Below are 22,126 nucleotides of genomic sequence, written 5' to 3' on the forward strand. Positions count from 1 at the left end.
GTATGAAAAGATATATTTAGACTCCAGGAAACTTTACTATTTACCATAAAATGACTTTAACTGTAAACAGTTAATAAGCTATGCACACAGTTACAAAAATCAAGCAGTTATAGAAAGAATTTATAAAGAAAAGCAAATTTCCTTTTCTCCACTTTAAGTTCTTTGTGGAGATAACCACACTTTCCCCCATCAGCCTTTCATTCTGAGAAATTTCAAAACCAGTAGATAAGTTACAAATATAATACATTGAACACCAAATGCTTTTGAAATAGGTTTTCCAGTTCTTAGTACTTTGCCACATTTTGAGCTTTCTTTTTTTTTTGTCTCCGTCTCTCTGTATGACTTTTTCCTGAACAACTTGAGAGTGCTCCAGATGTCATGACATTTGCCCCTAAATATTTCAGCATTGTATGTTTTAAGAACATATTTCTCCTATATAGTCACACAATATAATAAGCCAGAAATTTTAATATTTGAAGTCCATATTCAGCTTCACCATTAGTTTCACTGATAACTTTTGTTCCAACTCCATTCAGTCAAGGTTATTTAGTTATTTTATTGCCTGTAATCTAAACAGTGCCTCAGGTGGTTTTTATTTTTGTTTTTTGTTTACTCATGTCATTACCATTTTCAAAGGCCAGACCATTTGTTTTACAGAATGAGCCTCAGTTTTATGTGATTAGGTGAAATATAAACATTTATCTTTTGAGAAGGAGGGAGGAACACTACATAGGTGATTTTTGAAGCAGGACCTCTAATATGTCTGAATATTGTCCTTCTGTTATTTTTTCTTTAAAAAAAATTTAATTGTGGTGAAATATACATAATAAAATTTGCCGTCTTCACTGCCACTCTCCTGTCGCTGTGAATTGGACTACTCTGGGTGCCTCCTAGAGGTGGAGTCATATGCTGTTTGTCCATTTGTGACTGGCTTATTTCATTTAGTGTAATGTCTTCAAGATTTATCCATGTTGTAACATGTGTCAGAATTTCCTTTTTTTTCTAAGTTGGAATAATTCCATTTTATTTATATGCCTCACTTTGTCTATTCATTTGTTAATGGACGTAGCAGTATTTTCTTGTTTTATCAAACTTGACATTATATACTGACTTCCCTTATGAATTTAATTCATTTTTAAATAATAAAAGCAGAGCATCCTCATTGTAGAATATGTCAGAGGTAAGAGAAGCTATGAAGAAAATACAGTTTATGCTATCTCTGTATAGAGGAAATCTTTCATGTGTGTGTATTTTGTGCATCTTGAGTATTTTGAATTTTTAATATTTTTATGTAAATGAAATAGTGTACATTCTTTTGTTGAATTTTACACTTTGAAGTAATTAAAATATTTTCATCTTTAAAAAAATGAATGTGTGCTATGACTTTGAGTTGCCGTACTTTGTTAACCTAGCTCTTATTACTGGTCTTTTATTTATTTGGAAATTTTTTATTCTTATAATGTTTTGAGGAATAAAATTGCCAGCATTTCTGATGCTTTTCTTAGGTTCCCAGGAATGGGATAATAGGATCAAATGATGTAGATGTGTCAAAGGTATTTTATGCATATTAGTAAATTGCTTCCTGGAAGGACTGAACTGATTATATTCTCATCACTGTAAGAGACTGCCTGTATAGCTGTACCTTTGCTGATGTTTGTTATTAAAAGAAGCAAGCTATCTCATGTAGTCATTTGTATTTTTTTCTGTGAATTGATTTGTCTTTTGTCTATTTTTCTTTGTGATTTTATTAAGTTGTATGAAGTCTTTGTGAATATAAATAACGTTTATATTACAGATATGATACCAGTTACATTTGTTGAACATTTTCTTTACCTTTTTTTGTGGGGAGAGTGACAACATTTTGTCTTTTCACTGTCTTTTTTTTTTTTTTTTTAAACTGAGGATTAAAATATTTCTTTCAAGTAATTTCCATTTTGATTTATTAAATTCTGCTTTGATTTGGGTGGTTCTGTCTTACATAAAATAGTTCGGCATTTGTTTTGAGGCTCTTTATTTTGATTTTTGTTTTTTATATCAGTATCGCACTTCTGCTTAAACAATTATGGCTTTATTAGGTATCTTAAAATCTCAAAGGCAAATGTCCAACCTGTTCCACCCTCCCATTGCTTTTCAGAGTTGTCTTAATTTTCACCTTTTCTTTGTCCATTCATTTACACATTCAGATGATCATTGAGTATGCTCCTAAGCACTCAGAAAGAAGTCAGGGCTCTCAGTAAGTTTGTGGTCTGGTCAGTGTAGTGTGATAATTTCAGGAGAGGAAATAAAGGAGGCTAGAGCAGTAAGTATGTACCCTAATCTCATTGGGAAATTTGGAGAGGACTTTCAGGAAGAGATGACATCTAAGCCAGAACCTTAGAAGAAGGAAAAAAGTGTTTCTGTCAGAGGGAATTGCTTTTGTTAATACCCCAGAGGCTAGAGAGCATGGGCTATCCATTCGGTTGAAGTCTGCAGGTTGGAGTGTAGAATGAGAGCTGTGAGAGAGATGGCTGCAGGGTAATGCTGGACCTTTCAAGGCCTTGTAATCTGGTTAAAGATTTTAGCTCTAAGTGTAAGGGCAGTGGTAAACATTTCGAAGGGGACTGCCTTCATCTGCTGTGTGGTTGGGAAGCTCATTCCAGTCATTGTCTAGAGACTAGATTGGGAGGGGGCAGCACTGGAGGCAGGCAGATCATTTAGAAGGAAACTATGGCAGTCCAGATAAGAAAGAGTGCAGGCTTGACATGAGGTTGAAACAGTGGTGGATGGAATAAGGGGGGTATATTTGAGAGGGACTTTAAAAAGGTAGGATGGATAAAACTTCAAAGAATTGATATTGGAGTTGAGGTGAGAACTAAGAAAGAGACTTGGGTTTTTGGCTTGGACACTTGGGTTGGCTATCAGTATCATTTTTCTGAGACAACGAAGACATGAAGTTCTGTTTTAGGCGTGCTGTAGTGAGGATGTCTAATGAGTTGTTGGACATATGGGCTTGAAACGTTGGGGGAAAATTTACCACTCAGGTTTATGTGGATTTTTCTGTGGATTGTTGTGGGGCCCTGAGTGTTCACTGAAGCTGTAGAACCTTCTCTTGCAGTAGCAAATTATAGCAACTTCCTTGTTTTGTGCTTCTTTCTGAGGACCTTATCAGGATGAAATGAAACCTTTTCCAATTTGATCATTCTGTTCTTAATTCTATCAGTATTTTGGCTAGAAGAAGAGTTATGTGGACATAATCTGAAAAGTATAAAGTTATGCCATGAGAGCTTTTTTTATCTGTCTGCCCCTTTTGAAATGCTTATTTACCTGCTCATTTTCTCACTTGTAAAAGAGAGTAGCCAGATTGTTCAGTTCCTCTTAGAAGGCTGATCTAAAATGGTATAACTTTAAACATCTAATGATTAGTTTTAAATTTGGCCAGGATAGTTTGACAGTAGAGCAGATGAAATTTTTTCTTGAAGAACTTTAATATCCCTTCAGTTGACTTTTTGACAACATTTTAAGTAACCGTTCTAATTTGAACTCACATTCATCTTTAACCCATTAACGTTGATTCTCATCTCTGATCGCCTTCCCAAAATAACTTTGTGACATGTTCCTTTCTACCCTTCCATTGTGCTTTTAGCAGTAATTTCTTCCTGCATGGCAAGATCTTCTTTCTTATGTAGGTATCTGTCAATTCAGGTATTCTTTTTGGTGACTGTGGGGATTTATATTTCCACAGCAGTTAACAATGATCAAAGATGTAAGGGGGTAAAAGCTCGAAAGTGTAAACTGCATTTATCATCACTTGTGATTAATAATAGAACATTTAAAGGAGTTCCTTAGATATTATTTTGACTTCCCTATCATTTGAATTTATTTTTCTAAAGAGGATGTTTCTGGGAGTTCCCTGGTTAGTGGTTAGGATTCTCAGTCTTCACTGCTATAGCCCGGGTTCAATCCTTGATTGGGAAATGGAGCCCACAGGCCACACGACGCAGACAAAAGTAAATAGGATCTTTTCATAATGAAGTACGTTTATTGAATGAATTGAATAGAAACTCATCTTGATAAAGTGTAGGTTCAATTAAGAATTTGTTTCCAATTTATGATTTTCACATCTTGGTTTTTTGAAAAGGTATTATTGTTTATTAGCATTCTAAGAATAGAAATGGTAGATTTTAACTTGTTGCCATTGGTTATTATGCATTGGTGAAAAATGCATCTAGAAGGTGATTTCTTTGGTCTGCTCAAACTGTTTTTGGGATTGCCATGAGCTTGCATGTACTTAAGATACACCTAAAAATATTGACGTCATTTTATTTAAAAAAACAGCTTCTATTTGAGTATTGAAAGCGATGGCTGTGTCTGTCTTAAGTTCATCTTTGAACTGTAGCCAAATGGTTAGGAGTCTGTGAAGAACTGGGTGGTCAAGTTTCCTTTTTAGTATGCAAAGACAGTTAAGGGAATTAGACTCCGAGTAGAGGAAAACTGTCCAGACATTGTAGCCACCAACATCTGCACCTTTCTACTGACCAGAGTAACCGGCATTCTGAACATTACCACTTAAAACTAACTTTTCTCTTTAAGGGCTCCTGAAATTGTGCCAGCTGACTCCAAGTCCACCCTGACCCCACAGCATAAAGCTTGCTGTGATGTCACAGCTACCATAGAACTCCAGGGTAGTGTTGAGCTGGCCCATGTGGGCTCAGGTAAGTCCTGGCTTTTTTTTTACCATTTGGCATTCTTTTCAAAGTTAGTTACCATTATGATTTTATGTCAAAAGAAACAAGGCAAAACTTTGAAAACTGTGCCATATATGGGGGAAAAAATAAGTCTGTTCTAAAAATATCTATGAGCCAGCTCCATATTCTAACCAACGGAGTTCCATAGTAGCTGTGAAGTCCTCCGTGAGTTGTGACCTGTGACTTCAAAATATGTTAAATTCTTCTCCTAGCCCACGTTATGGAACAGTATGAGTTTTTTTTTTTTTTTTTCTTTTTTTCATTTCACTTTTTCCAAGGTCTCTGTTTTTAAAAGTATTTTAACTTTATCAGTAACTGCACCACCACTTAGCTAGTTGTGTGTTTCAATCAATTTTGAATGCATAATGGTACAGCCGATTAGTTTTATAAAGTTAATCTTCTCAGAGTGCCTTCAGCTGTCTTTTTAATGGGTTTTCATAACATGGGCTTCCCTGGTGGCTCAGAAGGTAAAGAATCTGCCTGCAGTGCAGGAGACCTGGGTTCAGTCCCTGGGTTGGAAAGATCTCCTGGAGGAACAGTGATTACCCACTCCAGTACTCTTGCCTGGAGAATTTTATGGACAGAGGAGCCTGGTGGGCTACAGTCCATGACGTCACAGAGTCAGACACGACTGAGTGACTAATGCTTTCACTTTCACTTGGAGTAGGAGGGGACAGAGCATGTAATATGTGTTCGTTAAATTTTCAGATCAACATATTACAGAGAAAGAAGCTTCCGTTAACTGTTGGAGTTAATGTGAGATGTCAGTAACCTAGAAAGCTTGTATATGTTACCTGTTTCTCTTCTGCTGGAACTTTCCCATTTTTTCCAGGTCTTTGTTGCATTAAGTGAGGTTTTACCACTTAGATTTATTTACTGTATTTTCCTACCTACCACTTCTTTTACCTTTTTCCTTCTTTCCTTTTATTCCCTCATGTTAAAAGGTGGTAAAAATGTTATCTGAAGGACTCAAGGACATTTTCTTAGTTACTTTGCATATAATCTGATGCTTTTTTCTCCCTAAGAAAATATGTGGTAGCTAAAACTTAAATTCTATCAGTATAGGCCAGATCCTTTAGACACCACGTTTACAGTGAAAACCCATCTGTGAAGAAACTTTCATCACTAGCTCCTCTTGAGCAGTGTGTGTAAGTGATATACAACAAACATTTGGACAGTTCATTGACATTCTCGTGAAATTTGATTTGTAATAAATTTACTGATCTTTTGGGGCCCAGAATTTACCAGTAACTAAAACTGTGAACTCTTAATTGTGGTTAATGAAAAGAATGGAATTATGTATTCCTAAAATATTAGACAGTGAAGTATTTTTCTTTTAAATATTATTTTGTCCCTGTAGTTGAGTTTGTGTTTTTCGTGTTCTGAAAAGTTTGGAGATTTATTTTATGCTGTGAAGAATAGAGAACAAGATCTCTGTTCACCTTCATTTTCTGCCCTCCTGTGTATGTTCCATACTAAGGGCAGCAGCATTTCCTATTTGCAGTTTAATGCAGAGCTTGTGGTCAGGGGAAGTAATTGTTTTTGAGATCTTGGATTAGGCCAAATAGAAATTCGGTTTTTATGTATATATGTCAGCTTTATTGAGATGCAATTCACATACCATGCAGTTCATCATTTGAAGTCCTGTTTTTGATAAAATACACGAAGTTTGAAGGCAGACTGTAAGTCATAATTCCAAAGCACAACTGCTGAGTTTGTTGTGCTGTTTGGACTGTACCCCTCCCCACCTTTGACTGGCTAGTTAGTTTCTAGTTACAGAAATCCCTCAGAAACATTAGAGGGGAAATGAATTCTTGAGCAAGTATTTCTGAGGTGAGATCCTTCCAGACATCAGCTGTGTGATGAATTAACTAAAAATAGTGAAGACAGCAATTCTTCTTCAACCAAAAAAGCATAGTTTTTGTGCTTTTTTGGCCTTTACTTTTAGATTACCTCATCTTTGGGAAACAAAAAAATATGTGTGTATATATACACACACACACTATCTCTTATGCATATGTGTGTACGGTCTAGGTCTTCCTCTTTTATCTTTTCAGATAAATCGATCAGACTTTTTGGTCCTTTTGTTGCTTTTCAAAGTGCTTAGAACATTTTTTATATCATACAAAATTTTATAGATGCATATAATTTTGGGTTGAAGCTAAAAACTAAAAGGTACAGTGATACTGCACCTTGGAGTAGTTGATAGCTTTGCTAGAGCTGAAGTGAAAAGTTGTTGCCTTCGTAAGGAAGTAGTGTATACATGAAAAGAAATGGAACAGGGCATGTTCAGTTTAAAAAAAAGCTGCATTAAATTATTCAAAATGTTATGAACCCTACTAGATTATTCTCATCTGTTCATTAAAACAGGTAGATATTAGATTTCTGTGTCTGATCTCCAGGCTTGCGCTTTTGAGAAGTCCACCTCCTTTTATCTCATGCCAGCTACATTACGTTTCAGCTCTGATGACGTCTCCAAGGCGCTGTGCCTCATAAGGTTTTGTTGAAGTCCTTTATGTATTGGAGTGGGAGCTACAGCTGTCCTGAGGTGTTTATGTCGAGGAATGTATTAACCTATATTGCTGTGAAATAAAAATTTATCTAGGAAGGTATTATCATTTGAAACCATGGGTTCTTAACCTGAAAAATGTTGTGTTTCACGGGTTGGGGTCATCTTTCTGGGGAGAGGATCTAGTTTTGCAGAAGGGATCTTTGATCCCAGAGTTGGAAAACTTTGAAGCTGGCTTTTTATGGCTCACAAATATGATGAAGGGCTGTTTTGAGTATAGGAATCAGGTTTTTACATTTCTCACATTGCCTGGCATATTGCTCTGTGTGTCATGGGCATTCAGTGAATGTGGGAAATATAATTTTAAAGCTTTGTTATTTTCAATAACGGGAGATTGTTGCATTGAACCAGTCTATTACACTTTAAGGAATAAGTCTTATTTATTTTATTCCTAATTCAAGATAGCAGTTTAAAATGCAAGTATACTAAGAATATTTTTAGCTAGTAGTAGCATTTTATGTAACAAATTTCTCTTGATATAATTTAGGAAACAGTTATCTAGTCCTGCAATCTTGGGGTGTGTGTATGTGTGTGTGTACCACTATTTGTGGTAAATGTGAAGCTAACCTGCACCTTCATTTTTTTGCCAAGGTTATTTGCTTATTATTCACTGATGTACTGTACTTACTAAATAAGATTTCTATTATTACCTAACATTAATTTGTGTTAAGAATAATAACATGGTTTAATGGGAACAGAAAGTTCTTTATGGATTTGGAAAAATTGGAAACTTGTTTTGTACCTCTACCCCCAACTGGTTTAACGCATTTTGTTTTAGCATATTTCTATTCAAAATTACCTAGCTCAAGTTTTGCTGTATTAATAATTTAATAATTCTTAATGGGTATAGGGAAGACTTGACTGTGAGAAATTCTGAAATCAGAGTATTGCTAACTTTTACTTACATTAAACATTTATTTTAACTGCTCTTAATTGTCTCAGTTAACAGCAATGTGGAAGGAAGGCTCAGCATTTACTTTGATTCAACTTTAAAAATGCAGCATAGGGACACCCCTGGTGGTCCAGTGGTTAGGATTTGGTGCTTTTACTGCCATGGACCGGGGTTTGATCCCTGGAGAGGAACTAAGGTCCTGCAGAGCCACTCAGTGCAGCCATAAAAAGGGAGGGGGGCAGAATAAAGGGCAGAACTTGACCAACAGCAGCAGCAGGCACATCCTTGTCTCCTTGGTTTCTGCAGAACCAGGACCAGCAAACAGGGGCTTTAATGTCTTCACAGTAGGTGGTTGATCTTTGATCCTCTTAATATATTCTAATAATTTCTCTAAACTTTACCAGAGCATGGAGCCAACACTAATGGGATGGTAAGTGTCCAGCTAGGCAGTTTAGTTCTGGAAGGAAATGAAAGGGAAAGGAATACACTGTAATTTTCTTTGTATTCTTTAGGACATTTGAATGATGCCCTGGGATCCAGGAAGCACAGAGAATCAGAGTTTTGAGTGACTGCTACAGGCTTGTGCTTTTTGAAGAAAAATAGAATTAAACTTGTTTTCTGTCCTGATGCTTGTTTTAGGTGTTGTAGAAGGTGATTTAGCTGCTATTGAAGCTTACAAATCGTCGGGAGGGGACATCGCCCGCCAGCTCACTGCAGATGAAGTCCGCTTGCTGAATCGCCCTTCTGCTTTCGATGTTGGCTATACTCTGGTACATCTGGCTATACGTTTTCAGAGGCAGGATATGCTAGCAATATTGCTTACAGAGGTGAGTGTGGCATTCTGATTAAATATTCTTTTATATGAAGAAAATGTGTTCTTTAGTTTTCATTTTTGATGTTTTAATATTTCTCAGTTCTTAAATGTTTTAGATTTGATCAGCCCTCTTTTAAAAATGACATTTAAAATTCAGAGACTTTAACAGAAGGGGTTTGTGTTTTTTAAAACAGGACATTTTGCCACAATGATTGAGTCATATGTTTGATTTTGAAAAAACTGAAATGTATTAGTAATTCATTCAGCTAACAGATATTTATTGAGTACCTACCATGTTGAAGGCACTGGGCATAAAGGGGTGTAATGGTGAAGACATTGGCGCCTCCATCAGTGAATCTCCAGTTACAGTGATTCGGTACAGAGTGCAGTTTCATAGATGTAAGTGCCAGATGCTGTGGGGAGGACTTGAGAAAGTGTTTTGTGGTATCTTACTTACCTTCTTACCCACAGCAGGTAACGTTTTAGCTGAGATCTGAAGGAGTAGGATGAGTTAGCTTCAGAATAGGTAGAGATGAGAAAGGCATTGAGGAAGCTATTCAGAGGCAGGGGTGGTGGTGTTTGTGTTGAATTCAGAGCTGGTGGGTAGCTCAGTGTGGTTGTATGGCGGATGGGAAGTGAGAGACAAGTAGGGGATGCAGTGTGAAGGATCTTCTAGGCCAAAGAATTGGAAGGTTATTCTGAGGGCAGTTAAAGGCTTTGAAAAGGGTTAGGCAGAGGGACAGCAGAGTGACAAGGTCAGAGTGTTTTGGCTGCTGGAATTAGAGAGGGGCAGACCTGGTTAGAATGCTGCAGTGATGCTGGCAGGAATTCTGTTGGGACAGTAATGGCAGTGGCTGGTGTGGAGATGCTGAAGATGCTAGCAGAATTAAGTGGATGGATTGGCTGTGGGGAGTAATGGTGGGTAGGGGTCAAAGTGGCATCTGGGTTTTTAGAGTAGATAACCTGGTAGATGTTACAAGTAACAGGTTGGAGTGAATAATTAGAATGTGACTGTATCATCCAGGTAATTTTTTTTTTTTTAATGAGAGAAATAGGGTAACAGTGCAGAGTGTTCGATTAGTTGTGGATTCAAATCCATTATGGTCAGTATATGCCTTCTGTGTATGCTTGTTTGCATATTTGAACTCTCTAGTATCTGGAAAATTTTATGCACAAAGCATAAAGTGGGAGGAGTGGTTAAGAAATATGAATGTTAGGTAGAAGCATGATTGAGACAGCTTGCCATTGTGTTTAGTTTGCCTAAGAGTCCAGTTAAACCAGGGGCAAGATAGGGCTTGAGAGACAGTCTTGGCTGAAAACAAAGGGCAGGCTTACTGAAGATAGGGCTTCCCTGGTGGCTCAGATGGTAAAGAATCTGCCTTTAATGCAGGAGACCTGACTTCGATCCCCAGGTTGGGAAGACTCCCTGGAGAAGGGCATGGCAACCCACTCCAGTATTCTTGCTTGGAGAATCCCATGGACAGAGGATCCTGGCGGGATATAGTCCATGGGGTCACAGACAGTCAGACACGACTTAGTGACTAACACGCTACGGAGGATAAGGGAGAAGGGGACTGTTTGAAAGGCGGCTCTGTGATTAGAGAGACTAGTGTTCTGGAACATGGGATGGAACAGTTTGAGGTAGTTTCTATAGTGTCTTGAGGCCTGGCTACACTTGTGTTGTGACACCCGGTTTTGTATCAGACGGGACGGTGTGTGGAGTTACAGTCGCTGGTGGTGGCTGGAGACAAGAAGAAGGCAGCTGTGAACCAAGATGCAAGTCTTCAGTGGTGTGCTTCCCGGGTGGCTCAGTGGTGAAGAATCCGCCTGCCAATGCAGGAAACGTGGATTTGAGCCCTGGGTTGGGAAGATCCCCTGGAGAAGGAAATGGCAACCCATTCCAGTATTCTTGCCTGAGGAATCCCATGGACAGAGGAGCCTGGTGGGCTACAGTTCGTGGGGTCCCAAGAAGCCGGACACAGCTTGGCGAGTAAGCAGCAACAGCAGCGGGTTGCACTCCGGCTGGCAGAGGTCTCTGAGGAGGCTCTGAGGGGCTGGTGCAAGCCATCAGCCTCCTGACAGCATTCTGAGGACTAACAGTGGGAAGACAGTAGGACCCCAGTGTATTTATTTACAGCTGGGTAACAAATCCTCTCAAAGCTTAGCAGCTTACGACAACAAACACTAGTTATCACAGTTTCTGAGAGTAAGGAATCCAGGAGCAGCTTCGCTGAATGATTTTGGCTGAAGGTCTCACGAGGTTCCAGACTGCCAGGGCCACCGTTGTCAAGAGGCTCGACTGGGGCTAGAGGCTGTGGTTCTGAGTGCACTCACATGGGTGTTGGCCGGAGGCTTCAGGGCCTTGTCCCGGGGGCCTGTCCATAGGGCTGCGCCTCACGTGCTGGCTGGTCTCTCCTTGTGCAAGTGAGCCGAGAGAGTGAGTGAGGTGGAAACCACAGTGTCTTTTCTGTGTAGCCTAATGTAGGAAGGTGATACTCCATCATTTCTGCCCTGTTCTGCGGTGCACATGGACCAGCCCTGGCACACACCATGAGGGAGGTGGAAAGGACGCGTCTTCTAGGGAAAGAACAGAATCGGTGGTGGGATTTAGTCTCTGTGGTGTGGGCACTCCACAGGACAGAATCCAAGGGGCCAGTAGGGAGAGCATGAGTCTGGGCTGAGGGCTGTGTCTGCAGACAGGGCACAGAGCCAGCCAAGGACTTCAGGGATGAGACCAGGAGAGCGTTACATTTTGGGAACGTGTGTCTGGGGCTAGGGGCTACTTAATTGGACTTTAAACCATGATCCTTGTATGTAGTCTGGTGGAATAAATGGACTTCTTTTCAAATTGTTGTTTTTAAATATATAAAATAGAAAGCAGGTTTGCAAAGGAAATTAGTTACATTGAAATATGTAGTTGTTAGAATATTAAATTTGTGATGTATAAGAACATGCATTTTAAATGTAGGCAAGTGAAATGAAAGATTTAAATTTAATTGAACTTCCTGTTCTAGTTCATGGACCTTCCCAAGTTCATGGGCCCTAAATTAGCTAGTAGGCTAAGGAGCTGACGGAGAGTCATGAGGCTGAAGAGGCTAGGAGATGAGGGGCAGGCTTCAGGGGCATGTGCTTAAGGATGGTGGCGGGAGGAGAAGGTTAGCAGTGAGTCACTAGCTGTAAGGTTTCTTTTGGGGTGTTCAGTGTTCAAAATCTCCCTGGGATTTTGCAAAGGGGCTGAGGGTTAGCAGTTTTGAAAAAGCTATTTTTTAGTTTACTTTTGAGATCTACTTTAATGCTGTTACTTGAGAAATAGTTATATTCTGAAAATACTTCATACTTTTCCACAGTTTGTTGCTTAGGTTGGGCTCGTGGAGTTCAGGTGTGGTGTCAACTTCACTGTCAGTGTTATTCCTGGCCAGTGACATTTAGAACTGAATTTTCATGCAGGCATTTTCCAAAGGGGATGTCTGATGGTTGTGATGGGTATGCAGGGTGTTCGCAACACTTTTACTTACCTAAGTAGTAATTACAATTAAGTGTGTCCATGTATGTTATGTAGATGACAGTAGCATAAAACTGTGTGTGTGGCTTTACTGGAAGACCTGCTGCTCCAAGCCCCACCTGTGACTGACATCTGCTCAGGAAGGTGGCCCAGGTTAGTGGCTGCTGCTGCAGTGACAGAGTGGAGGGTCACAGCACACTCATCACTCATTTCCTCTCGAGTAGGTGGCCGCTCGCCGTGGGTTTCAGAATTCTCTGTGTATAGATTTCTTGAACGCCACAGAGGAATACAACTTAAATGTACGATGATGCCTTTTCATCCTTTGCTGTTGTTCATCGTTTAAAAGGACAGGAGAGTTCCTGCTCAGGTTTCTTCCTGTTGAATTTCTACTACTACAGAGCTTTGTTGTCCGCTCCACACTTGGGGAAGCCAGATGCTTCTAAAAAAGTACAAAATTACAGGGACTGCCCTGGGGGTCCAGTGGCTGAGACACTTTGACTGCAAGCGCTGTGAGTTTGATCCCTGGTTGGGGAACTAAGATCCCGAATGCAGCTTGGAATGGCCAAAAAATAGAAGAAGAAAAAAAGACTTACAGCAAGTGGGGAGGGATTTAAGGTGATTGGGAACTAATCCTTTAAAAATGTCATGCTTTCTTTAAGTCCACGTACTTGAAGTAACTTCTTACACAGCAGGAGTTTCTACTTCCCTCTGTCTCGGTGAGCCGGAAGTCCCTGTTTAAGGATGTTTTTGTCAGGGTCCTGACGGTTATTCTTACTTTTTTTTCTGTCCTCATTTCCCCTCCGGTGATGAACCTTTGTGAACAACTCTGTTTCACATATATTTTTATATGCTTGTTTGTTATTTCCTTGGGATAAACGCCACTAAAAAGAAGAATTACTGAATCGAGAGGGTAAAGCATTTTTATCACTATTTTCCAGGAAAGTTGTACCGATATAGACTCCTACTGTTGAGGACGTAACGCCAATATTTCATATATTTAAAGCAAAAACACCTTAAGTTACTGGAAAGTTTTGGTAATTTCTTTTTAATGCTGTTGATTTCTGCTTCCAATGGTGAATGAGATGTAGAGGAAAGTTTCTTTTGTATTTAAGGTGTCTCAACAAGCTGCAAAGTGTATTCCCGCAATGGTGTGTCCTGAACTGACAGAGCAGATCCGTCGTGAAATCGCTGCCTCTCTTCACCAGAGAAAGGGGGACTTTGCTTGCTATTTCCTAACTGACCTTGTTACATTTACATTGCCAGCAGGTAACTCCACATCTCTTTGTGAAAACAAATTTCCACTTTATTATATTCTTTCAATGTCTGAATGAAAATGATTCTGTTAGAAAACAGATAGCCACAATTAGTAGATAGTAGCTATCTTACAGATATAACAGAGTATCCTATTTTACTGAAAGTAATCAATATATAGTCTGTTTATAAACTAATGCTATAGAGTTGAGAGGAAGACAGCAGCTGGTAATAACTGACTTCATTGTGGGCCTCAGATATTTTTAAAAATCTGTTTATCCATTTCTTTTTCTCTTTGTTTGAGAGTGTTATGAATCAGCTTTTTTCTTTTTCTTTTCACTTGTGTTTATTATTTTTAAATTAGATAACTATTGGTTACCTGATACTAGGAGACAAGATCAGAACATGGGTTTTTGATGGGTAGATACAAATTATTTGAATCAAAGATACCGGCATTCTTTTGGAAGTGTCATTACTGTACTTCACTCATTATGTTAGTTTCTACTATATTTGTGAAGCAACTTTTTATTTTCCAGTTCCATGACAAGTGGAAATGTTTTCCAGGTTGTTTTTCCTCAATTGACACTGAATAAATACACTGAACACTTAAAGTTTCTAAGTAAAACTTACATTTTGTTTTGGGTATTCCTAGCTTTCTATTTTAAGCTTATATTAAGATGTGAGCAGAGATATTTACAAAATCAGACAAATTTCGTTTCAAATGCACTCTGTATATTTAAACTTACTACACTGAGTGATTAGATTTTATTTTGAATTGAAAATAGTTCTGTAGTTTAAAAAAATGTTGTAAGGGTAATCATGCTTTTTATTCTAGACTACTCAATTAGTAAACCAAATAGAGCATAGAGAATTTCAGGAAGGTGAGAAAAACAGAAATTTGTGTGCCAAAATGAATGGTACATTGACTATCATAAGAAGATTCTTAAGTCTGCAAAAACAGTTCTGAGCAGAGATTGAGTGTTGGGGGGCGGGGGTGGGCAGAAAATAGACAAAATTTGTTTGTTGTTATTTTGAGTATCTGTTTTGTTTTTTTTTTTTTCTTTTCCCCCTTTTATTTCAGCTTTATTAAATTGTCATTAACATAGAAAATTGTAAGATTTTAAGATACACATTGTGGTGATTTGGGGCTTCCCTGATAGCTCAGTTGGGCAAGACTCTGCCTGCAATGCAGGAGACCCCAGTTTGATTCCTGGGTTGGGAAGATCCCCTGGAGAAGGGATAGGTTACCCACTCCAGTATTCTTGGGCTTCCCTTGTGGCTTGGCTGGTAAAGAATCTGCCTGCAGTGTGGGAGATCTAGGTTTGATCCCTGCGTTGGGAAGATCCCCTGGAGAAGGGAAAGGCTGCCCACTCCAGTATTCTGGCCTGGAGAATTCCATGGTGATTTGATTCACACATAAATTGTGAAAGGATTCCCCCCTGCCGTTAGTTAACACACTTATTACCTCACACTGTATTTATCTGTTTATATTTTGGGTGAAAACATTTATGTTTTGTTCTCTTAGAGAATTTCAAGTGTACAATACAGTGTTACTGATTATCATCACTATGCTTTACATTAATTCCTATCCTTGTTCATCTTATGACTTATAGTTTGTACTTTCACCAGTTTCTCCCTATCTTTTTTTTCTTTTTAAGATCCATATATAAGTGATGCCAAGCAGTATTTGTCTTCCTCTGTCAAACTTATTTCGCTTAGCATAACATCTCCCGAGGCCCTTCTATATATTGCAAATGGCACGATTTTTTCTTTCTCATGGCTTAGTAACCCATCTACTTTATATTTATTCACCCATTGATAGACACTTAGGTTGTTTTCATATGTTGGCTATTTTGAGTAACACTGCAGCTAGCATGGGGGTGGGTACAGGTTTGTCATTTCCGTTGTCTGTATACCCAGAAGTGAGTTTGCTGGATCATATGATAGTTTTATGTTTTTGAGGATCCTCCATAACATTTTCCATAGTGGCTTCTCCAGTTTACATTCCCACCAATGGTGTGCAGGGGTTCCCCTTTCTCTGCATTCTTGTCAGTATTTGTTATCTCTTGTCTTTTTGATAATAGCTGATTATTATTACTGGTTCAGATGCTTTTCTTACTGTTTGTAGATAGATCACTGTTTTGATAATGAAGTACAGAAAGGAAATATTCTGCACCTCATATACACAACTCATGAGATACATGCATATTTTTTAAAGGATGCTATTTGACAGTCTTCAGTGGAAAGGGAGTTATTTTAGAGGAAGTTACTGTTCGATATTGGCATCAAGTTTTTTAAGTTATGAGGCATTTAAAGATTTTTTAAAATAAGGTTTTTCTTTGTAGATATTGAAGACTTGCCTCCAACAGTCCAAGAGAAATTATTTGATGAGGTGCTTGATAGAGATGTTCAGAAAGGTAAGCATGAAACTAATGAGTATAATTTAATTTTTAGTGATTTCAGTAAACATTTTGCTCTGCTCTCTAAGCTTTGTAGTAGTTTGGTGTATAGTCATCATATTTTATTTCTACTTTAAACTGAAAATGTATAAAGTCCTTAAGAACAGTATTGTATTATGCTGTTAAAACAGCTCATTCATTCACAGCTCATAATTGTGGTAGAGTGAATAAAGGTATGAAAGTTTTAAAATCTTGGTTTTGTGTTTCCTATTCTAGGATGAGTATTTTTTCATAGTAAACATTTTAAGAACATAAATTATAAAGAATTTAAAAATTAAATAAATTATTCTAGGGCCTCAAGATGTTTCCATTACTTAAAAGGTTTATATTTCAATTGATCAAAATTTCTAGCTGTTTATTAGTATATTGCATATACATTTTTTAACACTTTAGAGAATAGTTTTTCTTCCAAGGGCTTCCCTGGTGGCTCAGATGGTAAAGCGTCTGCCTGCAATGTGGGAGGCCCAGGTTCAATCCCTGGGTCGGGAAGATCCCCTGGAGAACGAAATGGCAACCCACTCCAGTATTCTTGCCTGGGAAATTCCGTGGACTGAGGAGCCTGGTAGGCTACAGTCCATGGGGTCGCAAAGAGTTGGACATGACTGACTGACTTCACTTTCTTTCTTCCAAATAGAATATTTCTAAATTGCAGAAGAGTGAAACTGAACATGTTACATTTATTTACTTACTTGTGTATTTATTTATATTGAAGTATAGTTGATTTACAATATTGTGTTAATTTCTGCTATATAGGGAAGTGATTCTATTATACTTCAACATATGTTCTTTTTTATATTCTTTTCCGTTATGGTTTATCACAAGATAATTGAATAAGTTCCCTATGCTATATAATGGGATCTTGTTTATCTGTTCTATATATACTAGTTCCCATCTGCTAACCCCAAACTTCCACTCTATCCCCCAACCAATCTTGGCAACCACAAGTCTATTCTCTGTCTGTGAATCTGTTTCCTGAATAATTTCATATGTGTCATATTTTAGATTCTGCATTCTAAGTGATATCAAATGGTATTTGTCTTTCTGACTTCACTTAGTATGATAATCTCTAGGCCATCCATGTAGCGGCAAATGGCATTATTTCATTCTTTTTTATGACTAAGTAGTATTCCATTGTATGTATGTACCACATGTTTTTATCCATTCATCTGTCAAGGGACATTTAGGTTGTTTTCATGTCTTGGCTGTTGTGAATAGTGTTGCTATGAACATAGGAGGAGCATTTGTTTATTTGAATTACAGTTTTATCCAGGTATATGCCCAGGAGTGGGATTGCTGAATCATATGGCAGCTCTGTTTTTTTTTAGTTTTTTCAAGAACCTCCATACTGTTTTCCATAGTGGCTGCACCAGTAGTGCACGAGGGTGTTCCCTTTTCTCCACACCCTCTCCAGCATTTGTATTTGTATACTTTTTAATGGTTGTCGCTCAGACCAATGTGAGGTGGTATCTCATTGTAGTTTTGATTTGCATAATTCTAGTAATTAGCGTTGTTAAGCATCTTTTCATGTGCCTTTTGGACATCTGTATGTCTTTGGAGAAATGCCTGGCTAGGTCTTTTTGCCCATTTTTCGGTTGGGTGGTTTTTCTGTGCTTGTGTTACATGAGAGCTGTTTGTATATTTTAGAAGTTAAGCCCTTTTTTGGTTGCATTGTTTGCAGATATTTTCTCACTTCCGTACATTGTCATCTCTTTTTGTTTATGGTGTCCTTTGCTGTGCAAAAGCTTTTAAGTTTTATTAGGTCCCATTTGTTTATTTTGCTTTTTTCTATTGCCTTGGAAGACTGACCTAAGAAAATATTAGTATAGTTTATGTCAGAGAATGTTTTGCCTTTGTTCTTCTCTAGGAGTTTTCTGATGTCATGTATTTAAATCTTTAAGTCATTTTGAGCGTATTTTTGTATTTGGTGTGAAGATGTGTTCTAACTTCATTGATTGACATGAAGCTGTCCAACACAGCTTGTTGAAGAGGCTTTTTTCCCATTGTATATTCTTACCTCCTTTGTTGAAGATTAATTGACCGTAGGTGTGTGAGTTTATTTCTGGGCTCTCTGTTTTGTTCCATTGAGCCATGTGTCTTTTTTTGTGTGAATACCATGCTGTTTTGATTACTGTAGCTGTATAGTCTTATCTGAAGTTTGGGAGGGTTGAACCTCCTACTTTGTTCTTTTTTAAAATTTTATTTCTTTTTTTATTTCTTGGCTGTGCTGAGTCTTGGTTGCTGTGCGGGCTTTTCTCTGTTGGAGAGCAGGGCTACTCTAGTTGTGGTGTGTGGACTTGTTGTGGTGCTTTCTCTCGTTGTGGAGCATGCGCTTTGGTTGTGGCACGTGGGCTCAGTAGTTGTAGCTCCTGGTCTTTAGGGCACAGACACGCTCAATAGTTGTGGTGCACGGACTTAGTTGCTCCATGGCATGTGGGATCTTCCCAGATCAGAGCTTGAACCCATGTCTCCTGCATTGGTAGGCAGATTCTTTACCACTGAGACACCAAGGAAGCCCTTGCTTTGTTCTTTTCTCTCAGGAGTGCCTTGGCAATTCTGGATCTTTTATGGTTCCATATAAATTTTAGTTAGGATCATTTATTCTAGTTCTGTGAAAGATGTCTTGGGTAATTTCATAGGAATTGCCTTAAATCTGTAGGTTGCTTTATGTAGTGTGGTCATTTTAAGAATATTAATTCTTTGAGTCTTAAGAGCATGGGATATCTTTCCATTTCTTTGAATCATCTTCAGATTCCTGTATTTATGTTTTATATCAATATGTTAAATTCCTCATATAGAGTTAGAAGAAGAATCTCCAATTATAAACTGGTCATTGGAATTGGCTACACGTTTGGACAGTCGACTGTATGCACTTTGGAACCGGACTGCAGGAGACTGCTTACTTGATTCAGTGCTGCAAGCTACCTGGGGCATTTACGACAAGGACTCGGTGCTTCGGAAAGCCCTGCACGAGAGCCTGCACGACTGTTCACATTGGTGAGCTGACATCCTTCCCTTTTGAAATCCAGAGAACACTTGCTGAAACCTGTCCTTAACAATGGTTGGATGCTTTTTCTCTGTTGTTTTTTTTTTATGGAAACTGGCAGAGGGGGAAGCTTACATTTTAGACAATGAGACACTTTGAACATTGCAGTGGTTTTTATATGTTTTGCTAAGCTTTAAAATAGAAACATTTGAATTTGTGGTAGTGGTCTTATTAAATATAGGAAAGTCTTTGCTCATAAATTAAAGTAGCTATTATTTCATGTTTTTGTTCAACTTTAAGATATTACATTGATTATGTATTACACGTTTTTCTTCCTGTGACAAATACTCTTAAGACCACATTTTTGTAATTCTGCAAATTTTCAAATCCACAGAAAAGTTAAATCAGTCTGGTGGACCCCAGCATCTTCTTCACTGGCTTGATCAGTTGTTGATGGTTAACATTTTCCTGTATGTGCTCCATCTTTATATATTAATATAGAAACAATTTGTTTTAGACACCATGATGCTTTCTCCTTCAGTGTTTTATCCTGTCTCTTTTAAGAACAAGGATGTTCTAGTATCCAATCACATCCTCATTACCACATGTAAGAAAGTCAACATTGACTCAGTTATCTGATGGTTTAGTCAGTTAACCTTTGTCCACTGGAGAGAACTTTGCGCCCTTTAGTGGAGGGAAACTGCTGTGGATTGATTTGGTACTGTGGGGAATACCATTCCTTTTGTGGTGTGGACTCGTCAGGCCAGGTAAGCCTGATGCCATTAAGTGTCCATCCTGTCTTACCTCTCTGGACTGGGTGGTGTGCTCATCAGACAACATCCTCGTGCTTTGCCTGTTTATGTGGGCCTGCCCACCCTGAGAGGTGATAATTGTTTGGGGTATTGTGGTTTTATAGGTCTGCCTTGTAGGTTTGATTAATGTGTCTCTGCCTTGGAAAGATGGATCTGTTCTTTAGGTGTGCTCAGTCTGGAAGCTAGATCTGGATTTTGGTAAATCTACCATTTTGCAAGTCCTTTAAAACAGGCAACCCTAGAGTCTTTCCTCTGGTGGTAATATCTTGCCTTTGTTGTAAGGTTGAAAGTGTACTGTAAATTTCAGCAGTGGTAACTAATGTTAGGACTGAAATTTCAGTTTTGAGTCATTTGAAGTCTCAAAAGTTTAATGTGAAAGTAGATGAGTGCCGTAATCTTAGGTAGAAAATGGGTTCGATGGCTTGGTAGAGTGGGGAAGACCTGGGTCTTATGAGTGCAGCCATGGTAAGTGCTGTTGCAACAGATCTTTCAGGAATGGAGGCCTTAATTCTAAAAGGATATTTCAGCCAGCATATGAGCAGGCTTCTGAAAAGAATGTTTCTCTTGGTACCACCTCTTCCAGTCCTGGCCATATGGGGTCTTCACCTGATGTTTTACAGTTAAGGTGTAGGAAGCTGTAAGGGTTATAGTGATCACACAGACGACTTTTTCAGTATCTTAAGGTGGAGATAGGATGGAGAGGGAATGAAGATTATCAGATGGGGAGGGAGGACATGTTGCCATAGATTGAGAGCTTCAGTGACGTGGGTCAAGTTTATTAGCCTTACTGAATAAGCATTACAATGGTGACTATTTTGAGTTGTGACGGGTTTGTTGACTGGGGTCTTATATGGCTATTACTATTAGAAGGTAGGATGACAAGGCCAACATGTCACTTGTGCAGTCCCCTTTTAAATCAGTTTTTTTTTTTGCTAGGATTTCCTTTGCTTATAATCCAAATCAGGTGGGATGAGACATTCTCTTACATCATATAAAATATCTAAATGAGAATGAAGAAAGTAATTTTATTTAAACCCCTCCCCCATCACTTCAAGATAAGCCATTTTTTTTTGTAGTAGTAGCTGTGCTTTTCTGTTGAGTGCCTGTGATTTGAACTGACTCAGGTGCTCAAGATGGGACATGGTACTTGTCTTTGATTGACGTGTCAATCCAAATAGAGAGCCAAGTGGGAGTAATACAAATGGGAAAAATCAGTTATTTTAGAAATATGATTTGTGGTTTAGTATTGTGCCTCTCTATATATCAAGTTTTATACTTAATATATTGTTGCTATTATTTTGAATAGACTAATATCTGTTAGATCAATTAAGAATAAAAAATAAAATGTTTTAATTTTATCTTCAGTTTATTTCTTGATCAAGACCTTTATGTAGTTCAAAATTTCTGATCTGTGTTAACTTTCCTTCTTTCTAAAGAACTTCTTCGAATATTTATGAAGCAGGTCTCTGGCAACAAATTGCCTCCATTTTTGTCTGAAAAAGGATGTATTTCTATTTTAGTTTTTTTTTTAAATAAAAATGATTTTATTTATTTTTGGCCGTCCTGGGTCTCTGTAGCTGCATGCGGGCTTTCTCTGGCTGTGGCGAGAGGGGCCGCCGCCTCGTTGTGGTGGCCTCTCTTGCTGAGGAGCGCAGGCTCTGGGAGCAGGGGCCTTGGTTGTGGCAGGCGGCTCTGGAGCACAGGCTCAGCTGCCCTGCGGCGTGTGGGGTCTTCCCCGACCAGGGGTCAGACCCGTGTCTCCTGCGGTGGCAGGTGGATTCTTATCTGCCTTGTCACCAGAGAAGTCCTCTCATTTACTTTTGAAGGATAATTTCACAGGGTATAGAATTCTAGGTTGCTGTTTTTCTTCTTTTTTCTCTCAACTTTAAAAAATATTTCACTTTATTCTCTTTTATGCATGGTTTCCAAGAAGTTGTTTATACTTCTTTTATTTTTCTGTAGGTAGGTGTTTTTTATACTCTGTCTTCTTTCAGGACTTTTTTCTTTAATTTTCTGTCATTTGAATATGATATGCCTGCTGCTGCTGCCAGTCACTTCAGTTGTGTCCGACTCTGTGCGACCCCATAGATGGCAGCCCACCAGGCTCCCCCGTCCCTGGG

At 38.5% G+C, this 22,126-nt stretch overlaps 1 protein-coding gene across 3 annotated transcripts in view; it reads left to right on the plus strand.

Moving 5' to 3' along the window:
* Positions 1-22,126, plus strand: part of ZRANB1 (zinc finger RANBP2-type containing 1) — a 69,644-nt gene that overhangs the window by 40,761 nt on the left and 6,757 nt on the right. For 2 of the 3 annotated variants that reach the window (XM_061162878.1, XM_061162877.1), the window contains exons 3-6: positions 8,825-9,012; positions 13,614-13,767; positions 16,098-16,169; positions 19,007-19,205. In XM_061162878.1, the coding sequence (XP_061018861.1) occupies positions 8,825-9,012; positions 13,614-13,767; positions 16,098-16,169; positions 19,007-19,205 (613 nt within the window). Of the gene's footprint in view, positions 1-4,569; positions 4,692-8,824; positions 9,013-13,613; positions 13,768-16,097; positions 16,170-19,006; positions 19,206-22,126 lie in introns of all 3 variants that reach the window. The other variant, XM_061162879.1, reaches the window with a different exon arrangement.

The sequence above is a fragment of the Dama dama genome, chromosome 15 (genome assembly GCF_033118175.1).
Source record: "Dama dama isolate Ldn47 chromosome 15, ASM3311817v1, whole genome shotgun sequence".
Taxonomy (NCBI): Eukaryota; Metazoa; Chordata; class Mammalia; order Artiodactyla; family Cervidae; genus Dama; species Dama dama.